This window comes from Parus major, chromosome 4 (assembly GCF_001522545.3).
Source record: "Parus major isolate Abel chromosome 4, Parus_major1.1, whole genome shotgun sequence".
Taxonomy (NCBI): domain Eukaryota; kingdom Metazoa; phylum Chordata; class Aves; order Passeriformes; family Paridae; genus Parus; species Parus major.
The window spans coordinates 59,740,534-59,752,294 of NC_031771.1; the positions used below are offsets into that span (position 1 = coordinate 59,740,534).

General features: G+C 44.4%; 1 protein-coding gene across 1 annotated transcript in view; it reads right to left on the minus strand.

Annotated features, from left to right (window-relative positions):
* Nucleotides 1–5,440, minus strand: part of MSANTD1 (Myb/SANT DNA binding domain containing 1) — a 45,358-nt gene extending 39,918 nt beyond the window's left edge. The window contains exon 1 of the mRNA XM_015625720.2: nt 5,374–5,440. Coding sequence (XP_015481206.1) covers nt 5,374–5,389 — 16 coding nt within the window. The 5' untranslated portion in view covers nt 5,390–5,440. The remainder of the gene's footprint in view (nt 1–5,373) is intronic.
* Nucleotides 5,441–11,761: the final 6,321 nt, after the last annotated feature.

Here is an 11,761-nt window from a genome sequence, read left to right on the forward strand (position 1 = left end):
CAACAGAGATTCTTGCCACCTGGTGTTGTCCTGCAATTTGAAAAAGGATGACTCAATCCCACGCTCTATTTTACCTTTACCTAATTAGAACCATTACCAGTTCAAAACTACAGGAACACATTCCCCCTTTTATTTCTTGACTGTTTAGGGGGTTTGATGACTAGTGATAAGGGACCTTGGAAGTCCAGCTATGCCTTATGGGCTGAATCACCTCTGCACAAGGGCTGCTGGGCTTCAAAGTACACAGATATGTAACAGCTTCCTTCTACAAAATTCATTTTTACATTGAGTCAATGTCATATTTACAAGCCTTCATTTTATTTTCCCTAAATTTGACCAAGGCAAGCTTGATTTACAAGTATACCCAGCCCTTTAAACATCAGTTGCATTTGCCACCTTTACTTGCCACATAAATTATTTAGTTCATATCAAAGGAAACCATTAATTTAGAAACTCCACATTTGGGACTCTTGGGTGGCTACCATGGCTACCACCTATTTTTATCAATAGTATTACGCATTTATCCAATTGTTCTAAACCTGTTCTGCTGACACTTCAGTTTAAAACACACTTTCAGATGCTTTCAGATACCAAAATTCTCCAGAAAAGAGAGCTCCCTGAGATGTTTTATAATGAACAGCAAAGCAAAGATTTATTTAGCCTTGGTGTAACAACCCTCTGTACTTTGAGTGCTCCTATTGCACTGCAATTGCCTATCAAGCCTGCTGATGGACAGGCTCCCTACCCTTCATGTGTTTGAAGGGGTTTTCTCATTGTTTCTATGAGTTTTGTAAGTTGCTCCTCAAAATTGATTTGCCTGCCTTGTTTAACTTGCCTTATTTAACTTGCCTGTATGCTCCTTTCTATTTTCTCTGTTCAAACACAACCTCCACTTTCTGAAAGATGTCTTTGCACTCCTAACATCATTCTGCTCTTCTACTGAAGAACACCAGCTTTTCAGAGTCCTCCTCAAACCTTTTGATAGAAGAGGATACACGCTTCTTTGAGTTCATGTTATAAAGTCTTCTCACCAGCTGCCTGTTCTCTGCAAGTATCTTACCCTTTTAGCTGCTCCTTTGAACAGTAAAATTCATATAATCATTCATATATTTACCTATTCCACCTCTTAAAAACTGTATTGTTGGCACAGAGACAAGAGAACTGAGTTTGTCATGGTCATTGCACATTGCTCTGGGTTAAAATTGGCATTGTCTTTTCCCCATTACATTAAATCACAGAATCATAGAACAATTTTATGTTGTTTCACATCCCTGCATTGCTTTTCCTGTTGTCTCTCACATCAAGGTCTTTCTCCTTTTCTCAGTTCAGTATCTTTGGTATTTCTCCATTTACCTCTGCAGAAAATCCCATTCTTCCCTTGGACTTCACTGATCTCTCTGGATAACAAGCGTCTCAAACAAATACCAGTCTCCCCTCCAAATTAAATTGCTCCCCTTGGCAAGGCAAGGGCAGCCCATATTTCCAAAACAGAGTCCTCATATTTTCTCAGCCAGAATTTCGATGGAGATTTTTCCAGACAGTTTCATGACCATGTATCAGTCATCATTGTGCAATGATACCAATCACAAACACAGTCAACATCAACACTGCCACCTCCATGCCTCCCTGAGACAAGAAATGTATTCCTTTAGCCTCTTTTTCTTTTGTTTCCCACAAGAGAGCTGAAGCTCCCTGGAAGGGCAGTTTTTTCACACCTCCAGGATAGCTTGGATGACTATCCTAAGAAGATTAGCTTTTGTAATGCTTCCTAAAAACCACTGTAAGGAGGATCACTGACATGGATGACTGATTTTCATCCAGGAGATTCTAGCATTGTTCCACTATCTCATGCATTTACTAGGATTTCACTTCCTTCTGGAGCCTCAAGGGAAATTTCATAATCAGCACACCTGGTATGTGTAGTATAAATAATTAAGGGGATGCCCTCTCTAACGATCTGTGCAGAAAGGCTGTTCTGCTGCAAGAAACAGCCTGGATCACAGCCCTGCCAGAAAAAAGAACTATTGGGATTGTAAGATCCTTTCCATTTCCAGACACAAAAAACTTCACAAACATTTTCTGAACCAAATGGAGTCAAGGTAGAAGGAATTCTCAATCAGCGTGTTTATGAGTGGTTTCAACATTATTCTTTCTATGCTGTCAGCATAAATGGTACTTTGTCACCGTTTTTCTATCCCACAATTTAATTTATTGCTTGCCTTAAGAAAAAAGATCATGACACCAATTTAGCTTATAATCACATCAAGAAAAACACTTTATGTGACAAATCTGGCAATAAGCCAGCATTGCATAAACTGGTTTGATAACAAAAATAGGGCAGACCATATAAAAGAGGATAGAGATCATGAGATGCCCTCCACTCTTGGCTTTATCTGTTCAGCAGTTTGCAGGAGCAGTAGCTGTTGCAGCCCAGACTCTGGTGGTCTTTGGTGGTTTTTCCCCCAGAAATTAAGAGCATCAAATTCCTCACAAAGTGGACATTAGAAGAAGGAATTACTTTATTATCATAAATGGATAAAATATGCAGGACATACAAATTCATGTCTGACAGCCCACACTAACATGGTGGTAGCATCTGCACAATTTTGATCTGAAAGGGTTCTTTTGATTGGTTTGGAGTTTTTTCCCCTGAAAGTAAAGCCCCTCCATAGCTGGACATTGATTGTATAGCTATAAATTTTCGCTTAAGTGCTTCAATGCCTTTCTCTGCTTTACCAAAATAACCCTTTGTTCTGAATTTTTCTTTCTGCTACCTTTGAACAATCCCTTGTCATAATCTGTATTTATTACTTACTCTACAGATCCCTCTTTGGAAATATTTCTTTTCTTTCCCTAAACCCAAACTCAAATTTTACTTTAAAGCTTCTAAAAAAAGTTTTATCATATCATGTGGTTCAATTTATGGTGCCATCTGTAACTAAAGTACAGCACAGTAAATGACATATTTGTGATTCGGAATCCAGTTTTGCAGATAACAGAGGTTAAGCAGCTCATTTAAATATGCCTCTTTGATACATAACTAAAATAGATTCAAACAGTGAGATTTGTTCACCATCGTTACTCCCACTTTCAAACACATTAATTGGATATAGGAAGTCAAATCAAGAAAGTCAGCTTCTCATCAAGGACTGTGTTTTAAATTCTGATTTTCTTTTTACAGCTAAAAAAATTATAATGAATCATTTGGCACCAAAATATTAGACTCGATATGACCGGCACCAGACATGCAACATTGTGTAAATACGCTCTCACCCTTTCAACTTGCCCAGCTACCTCAGGTCCATCTGAAGCATTACATGTTTTTCTAAAGCAGATTTGAAAGACCTATGACTAATTAAATCTATTGCTATTAGTGTGGGTAGGCCATACTTAAATTAAAATTTTAATGAGTTATGAACCATAAGCATATTCATTACCAGAGTTTCTCTCTTTCTAGAATATAATTGGATACTATAATTGGGCTGATGGGGCACATCCTTACACCTGCACGTTGCTTCAGGGGGACTCCACTTTCATGCAAGGGTCCTCTAGAACCTCCTGAAGCACGAGAAAGCTTCACAGGATTACAGTCATTCTGTCAAGACAAATAAAGACTCGCCTTAACCTTCTTAACTTCATCTTGGTAACATCAAAACCTTTCCCCTCAATCTCAAAAAAGAGAAGGAAAGAGTTACCAAGGTAGAAGGATCCAGGCACCCCATGATAAAATTCAGTATTTGGTTTCAGCACAGGCCTCTTCTTATCCTACACCGAGCAGCAGGATGCAGGGGATGTGTTAAACCAGCAAAAAATGGGTTTCAGTTTAGGAGGGCCCTGGGCACGTCTGGAGTGAACAGCCCATAGTAAGTCTTCACAAGCTGAGCAGTATTTTCCCCCTCTTTGAGAAGAAAATGTGTGACTTGAAAAGGCACAGAACCGATTTACCTCCACAGAACAAGGACAGCTTCAGGTGCTCAGTGAAACTCAGCACACCTTTCTCCTCTGCCTGCTCCAGTGGGACCCCTCAGCCCCTGGGGGCTCTGAGCCCACTGACACCCCCGTGCTCCCAAGCCCTGGGGACTAAGGGGTTAATGCAGCTCGCAGGCATACATTAAACTGAGCATTCCACAGAAATACCATCCTGAGCCAGCAGCCCGGAAGGAACAGCCAAGCTGACAAGTTCTGTGTGCGGGCAACAGGCAAAGACACCGGCTTTGGAGATCAGCAGCAATGGGGCACTCGGGAACCCTCAGAAACCCACGGCACAGAAAAGCAGCCATTGTATGAAAACTACCTTGGAAAGCCATTTATGCAGCATTAGCTGTGAAAGTTGTACTTGGCTTTAAGCAGACTAATTTCGAGTTCTACCAGCTGTTTGAAAGACAAAATACTTCCTCATTCATTTTAAAAGCTGTGGCTCTGTCCCCCCCCCTCTCTTTGCATAACTTGTGGTAAAGACACACACCTAGAGGAGAATATAGGACCTGTAGCTGTGAGTATCCCAGACACTGATCTCTACCAGGATATATAAACCAGAGCTTTAGCAATCTCTCAGGACTCTGCTGTAAAAGCAATTGGAGCTGCAATTAACAACAGCACATCTTAGGATAGGGAAAGACTTCTAACTAGAAGCTAATTAGGAGGGCAAACACTGAAGCTTGTTAGCTGAGATGCTAATGAGAATTATACTTGAGTGGCAGCAGACTAGCTATTCAGAGTTAATTAGAAACCTCAGCTGATAGCATATTGCTCTTAAGAGCTTTCAAAACAAACAACTGGAAAAACTGTCCTGCAGCTAAGGATCCAGCATGCCATGTTGAGTAATTCATGGGCACGGGGAACAGCCAGAGGATTACACTTAAGGCATCAGGGCAATTTAACAGCATGTGGAAATGGAGGAGAGGAGGTTTTTAGGAGGTGCACACTCCCGTGGATTTTCAAAGGATCTGTTCACCCGTGGGTGGCAGCCCGGCATTACACCGTGCTGGTGAAAAAGCACCCAGCTGCACCCCAGGGTGAGCGGGGGAGCTGCCACATGCCCAAAGTATCCTCAGCAGCCTTGTGCAGAGGTGGGATAAGGACCTGGGCTGGCTCAACAGCAGCTGGCAGCTTTCATATCCCATCCCCAGCCTCTCCCACCCCAGCCCTCAGCTCTCATCCAGGAAAGCTGCTGCTGGGAGCTGTACCAGGTGAAGCTGCAGCTGTGTGCAAGTTGCTCTCACCAATTCCTTTGCCTTCCGGGGGCACGGGAGGTGTTTACCCTCCCCCTCTCTTTGTGCAGTGAGGGGACAAAGAGTAAATCAGGGTACTTAGAGGGGAAAAACCTGTTAAATGTAACATGGCTGCAACGGGGATGGTGAAGTGTGGCCTTACCTGGGCTGAGTTGCATGGCTGATTCCTGCTCTGAGCAGAGCCCGGGAGGCTAAGCAAGGGGGCTGCGTGTTTAAATGTTTCCTCTGTGCCTGATTGGAAGCTCAAGAGCCAGTCAGGGGCAGGGGAGAGGCTGCTAAACTCAAAGTAGGCTGCTTGTTTCAGGAAAAGGTTGGATACTGGAGAACCTCCACGCTGCGCTCATGAAAACTAATGGAAAACGTTCAGTCTCACAGGGGAGAGAAATGCTCCAGAATAATTGGGGGGTTTTCAGTTTTGCAGAGGCCCTGTTTGCATTAAAACTTGCAGCAATTTAAGCAAAACCTGGTTTTAATTCTATTTATTGAAACCAATTGCAAACCCATGTGGATACTCTTAAACAGATTCAGCTTTCCTAAAGAAAAAACACTGCAAATCAGATTTCAATTAAAGCACAGAGAAGCATCCACAAATGGTTTTACACCAGTGTAATTAAATAGATTTCAAAGTTTAACTTTAGTTTAACTAAAGATTTCAAAGTTTAACTTAAAGCAAATGTGACTTTTATGCAGATGTGACCTGGCAGTCACTGGCTGTTGGTATATTGGGAGGGTTGGGAATTTTGCATACTGAAACCTCCCTGTGAGAGTCTTGGGAGCAAATAGCTGTAAATGCACCCTTCACACAAGCTTTTAGTATCTGCAGTGGTAAGTGTGTGAAAGTATAAAAATTAAGAGTAGACACTAACATTGTCAACTGCAATCCATACATCTATTTCTTTCTTCAAGATAAAAAAATCCTGGTGCATAAGCAGTATGCTGAAGAGACAAATTTACTTCACTAGAGCTTTGGGAACCCTCATTTTCACTCAATTTATTTGAAGCAAAGTCCTGGATTGTGGTTATTCAGGTTTAACAGGACTTGGAAATGCTGACTGAAGCTAGAGGCAAAATTCCCCCCACACCAGAGCGATGTAGCTCTGGGCTTGACCATGCAGAGCTTGCTGGAGATGATCCCAGCCACAGCCACACAGCTGGGCTCAGCAGGAGCAGTCCACTGGTGACCAGGACATGATGGGGGGTTTCACAAACCATTTCAAAATCCAAACTCACCAGTGGCTGGTGCCTGCCATCCCAGAGCTGGATGCATGGGCTTGGGGTCACTTGTACAGCTGCTCTGGGTTTAGTGCAAGGAGTAATAAGCTGCTTGGCAACTCAAACCAGGCTAAATAAAAAAGCAGAAGAGATTTAAGTAACTCATATTAATGCTTCAGAGAACATTTGCTAGTGGTAGGGATAGTGGTACCTGTAGGCAGTGCTAACAAACTGCCTGGACACAATCCAGCCAGCACAGCACCACAATGAAAGGCAGCTGCTGTCCTCTCCACCCCTCATCACTTAGGGCTTCTGGTAGATTTTCCCTGTAAGAAAGACTGTGAAAGAAGCCTTCCCAGAGCTGCAGCCCAGCTTGGAAGCAAATCAGGGCGAGGCTCTGGGTGTTTCTGAGGCTTATATTTCTGACAGCAAGCAGGTAGAGCTGTAGGAATAGGTGGGCAGAGCTTGGATTTGGCCACAGACTTGTTTGCATCTGTCTTCCCTTTGTGACTATCCCAGTGCCTGGAGTGGAAGGTTGGGACACTGGTATCAGACACAGCATCATCCACAGGGTGTGTATCTCCAAGGAGTGCTGGGCAGCAATGCCAGTGCCAGAGCTGACAGTAAAAAGTATGTACCTGTAAATTGGCCATTAAAAGGTCAGTTTAGCTAAGATTGATCCTTTTCTCAGAATCAGAGCTAAAAACTGAGTCCCCTGGATGCTTTATGTTACTTTGCCAAGCAATCTCCTTGCTCCTCAGACTTCCTGAATACAGCAATAATCTTCCCCCACAAATGGATTCAGGAGGATGACACACAGTCTTTTAACCTAGCAAGCAAACTGTAACTTTCCCCATTTGTTGTGTGTGCTTGTTGCCATCTTCCCTCTGCAGGGATAAATGTACAGCTCTAACCCTGAATTTCATCTTTGTTTACTGTCTCCTGACTGTGAATCCCTTTCAGTATTGCTAACTTCACACTGGCTTGAACACAGCATCCAACTCCACAAGAGCCCAATTTTCCTTTCAGGCTGATGATCTCCTGCTGCAGCAGCATCAGCTCCCCCTGCCAAGGAGCCCTCCCTGCCAGCCCTCCTCTCCTGGCCCATGCTGTACACCTGCAGCAAAACTACACAATCTGTGGCAGATTCTACCTCTTTTTCTCCCCCAGAACTGGGCTGCTGCTTGGCTCTCATTGCAGCTCCCTGGGGATCAGCGTTTTAGCTCTGCAGGACATACTACCCCAGGTCTCTCTCTTGTAATGGTTTTAATTTTTTATCATGCTCAGAGCACTGCCTGCTGTCTCTTAAGCTTTCATATGCACTGGGGAATTTCTTTTGCCTGGCAAATATTCATGGGTTTATCAAAGATTATGTCTGGGTTTTCTAATAACAGGGTTTCTAGTAATGCCTCTGAATTGACTTTTTTTTCCTAATTCTCAGTCTGATCTCTCACAACTGACATAATGCCCCAAAATTGCAACACTGCACCTTTAATCTTAGATCACTCACCAGCCCTCTTTTTCTTGAGGGAAGAAAAGAGAAGAAAAAAAGGTAGTATCAGGAGCAGAAGTCTCTTCTTTGTTAAAGTCTTTGGCCTCGGGTCAAGAAGGCTTTTCATGGGAAAGCCTTGCTGTTCCCTGGAGAACTTGCATAAAACCCCATTCTCTGCTGCTGCCTTCACCTCTGTGCCCTCAGAAGGCAGGGGCTGTATCTGTTTTCCTGTGCTGCTTCCTTCCCTCCACATTTACTTTTTGCTAATCAAGTACAGCTATTGCATCACATGGGAGGTGACTAAAGGAACTTTCAGCCTTAAGAAACTTTCAGCCTAAAGAAAGTAGTGAATTCAGGATGCTGCTTTCACTGCTCTACGAATTATTAGTACCTGTTTTATCAGGCTATGTATTACCAAAACAATTTGGCCACAGTTTAATATAGGTAGGTTTCTGCTTTCGTGTGTGTTAAGCACTGCTGTATTTTTGTTATGACCTGTAATCCCAGCATGCTGGAATTCCAAAACACCCTGTATGCCACTTATTCTGTTCTTACCACACAAGAATCACACTGTCATTCGATTTTCACTCGGCTTCCTGCAAGTTTCCCTTCTCTCACACCAGGCAGAGGAAGTCCCTGAACCCCACATGTCCATCTCTGCATCCCTGCCCCCTGTGGTGATGGCAGCAGTGCTGCTTTCCCTGAGCACATGGCACTGCTCTGTGCTTCTCTAGTAATTTCTGTTGCTTTGCACTACTCCTACCTGTACAATCTGATTCTCCAAGCCACCACTTGTGTCTCAATGCATTTCTCTTTAAATTTATTCATTGCATTTTACTTTCTCTTCTTGATGTCTTTGTGTTCTGTCTTTGCACACAGGAGCACTACTCAAAGTGCTTTCCCATTATGTCTCTGAGCTACCCCATCAATTTTCTTTGCTTGCACACTCCCTTCCTTCCCAGAAGTTCTACATACGTCATGCAGGCTGTGGGAGATGGACAGGAGAATCCATGTGTTATATCCTGGGCAGAAGAAAGTTTACTGTACCCATGCCCCATCAAACAACTGCACCAGTGCAAAGCTGGGGCAGAACTAACACATCCTACTCCTCACTGGGACCTCTCATCCTGGCCTTGACTCTATAGGAAGGGAAGTGATCACTGGGCTCACATCTGCCCAGTTTATGCTTGTACCAACACCATCAGCAAGGATCACAGATATTAGTGAGCTAAAAACAAGTTCAAGTACTCTCCAGCATTTTTTCTCAAGCTTTTATTCCCCTTAATCACTGTTGAGTTCATCTTGAAGATTTGTGAACATCTTGCATAGCTTGGCCATTTAACTGCTACTGTTCCTGATTCTTGTCAATTTTCCCATCAAAACTCATTAAAGGATTTTTTTCCCTTAATTTTTCAAAAATAAGATTTTCCCTTAGCTTGGCAAATCTACTCCTGTTCCTATCTTAGTCTTGCTAGAGAATGTGCATTTCTCATCACCCTTAACAACACATCTACTCTTTTTCTTGCTTTTCCTTTTTCTGCATGTCTGGCAGTTCTGCAGCTTTCCTCTTGTAAGCCGAATAAAGCTCAGTTTCTGCACCCATTTCTTTTCCTACAAGTCCAGCTGTGGCAGAAAGCCTAGGAGCCTTCACCATGCCTTCTACTCACAAAGCAATTCTGAATTTCTGGTTTTATCCACAGATAGATACAACAGCTGCCACAGCCAGCTCACGTCTGCCATTGGATACAAGCACAAAAAGGTACCTGCTCCAGAACAACAACTGAGTTTTATTCCTGTGATTGTAGGCCATATATCCACATGGAAGACAAGGTGGTGATCAGCAGCCAGCATGGATTCACTAAAGGTAAATCGAGCTTGACCACCTGACTGCCTTCTACAAAGGAACAACCACCTGGGTGGCAGAGAGGAGAGCAATGGATTTTGTCTACCTTGACTCCAGCAGGGCTTTCAACACCATGTCTCACGCCATCCTGGTAGGCCAGCTCAGGAGTTGTGGGCTGGGTGAGTGGGCAGTGGGGTGGATTGAGAGCTGGCTGAGTGCCAGATCCCAGAGGGTCATGATCACTGGCACAGGGTCCCGTTGGAGACCTGTCCCCAGTGGTGTCCCCCAGGGTACTGTACTGGGCCCTGTGATAACTGTTTATCAGTGACTTGGATGAAGGAACAGATGCCTCCTCAGCAAGTTCCCTGCCAACACAGAGAGAGTGGGCAGTGCCCCAGGGAGCCGTGCAGCCCTTCAGAAGGACCTCAGTAGGCTGGAGAGATGGGCAGAGAGGAACCTTCTGAAATTCAGCAAGGGCAAATGCAGGGTCCTGCACCTTGGGGAGGAACAAGCCCATGGCCCAGCACAGGCTGGGGGCTGACCTGCTGGAAGGCAGCTCTGCAGAGAAAGACCTGGGGGTCCTGGTGGACACAAGGTGTCCATGGGCCAGCAGTGTGTCTTTGTGGCTGGGAAGGTCAATGGAGTCGTGGGGTGTGTTAGGAGGAGCAGTGACAGCAGGTCAGGGAGGTGATCCTGCCCTCTGCTCAGCCCTGGTGAGGCACATCTGCAATGTTTGTCCAGTTCTGGGCTCCTCAGGACAAGAGAGACAGAGAGCTCCTGGAGTGGGTCCAGCAGAGCGTGACAAAGATTATTAAAGGTCTGGAGAGTCTCTTCTGAGGAAAGGCTGAGGGAGCTGAGCCTGCTCAGCCTCAAACTGAGAGGGAACCTCATCAATTCCCTGCAGTGTCTGCAGGGAAGGTGTCAAGAAGATGGATCAGACTTTGCTCAGTGGTGCCAAGCAACAGGACAAGAGGCAATTGGCAGAAAATGATGCACAGAAGTTCCACCTGAGTATGAGGAAGAACAGCTTTACTGTTTTGAGCACTGGAACAGACTACACAGGGACAATGTGGAGTTTCCCTCACTGGAGATACTCAAGAACCGTCTGGACACAATCCTGTGCCATGTGCTCTGGGCTGACCCTGCTTCAGCAGCGTTGGACCAGATACCCCGCTGCAGTCCCTTCCAACCTCACTCATACTGTGATTTGGTGAGTCTCCTCAAGCATTTCCTGACAGTTCTCCCTCTCCAGTATAGAATCCTGCTGCAGCACTCCCTGTCAGAGTATTGTCATAAAAACATCTACCTTTTGCTTGTAAGTTACCACATACTGCAAAAATCCCCATTGAAGTGTGTGCAGGAGTATCCCCCAGAATGAAAGGCTCTGTATGCATTTAATAATGAAATGCCCATTTCATGTTTAGAACCAGATGAAAGGACAGATAAGAGCAACTGGAAACAGCTTGGATATTGCAGCTTCAGCCTGATAAGACTATGCTTTTACCCTACTATTCTAAATATGTCTTTTTTTCCAAACAAAACTATTTCATAAGGAGTTTTATAATAATGGGAGAGCTTTCATGTCCCATCTGAAAGGGCTCCTTGAAACAGATTTAAAAAGAAAACATCAAGGAAGGCATTAGGACTGTACCTCACTCTTTCATCAGTATATATAGTTCATAATGCACATCAGGTGCCAGGGGAACTGCTGTTCAAGGTTAAAGCAAGGTCCTTATGAAAGGGGCAATTACTCTCTAGTGACAGATAAGGAGAAGAAAGCCACAGCTAAACCGAGCGAGCGGGAGAGGCAGGAGTGCTCAAAGTTAACTGGAAAAGCTACAAAAGCCTTTACCTCGGGAAGAGGCCACTTCAGCACCTGGCTGTGAATTCAGGTTTAATCTGTCACCACTAGTCCCCGACAGGCTCTCCCTCCCCACGCCTCAAAGGCAGCTGGCACAGCCCCAGCGTGGAGCAGACCTGCCG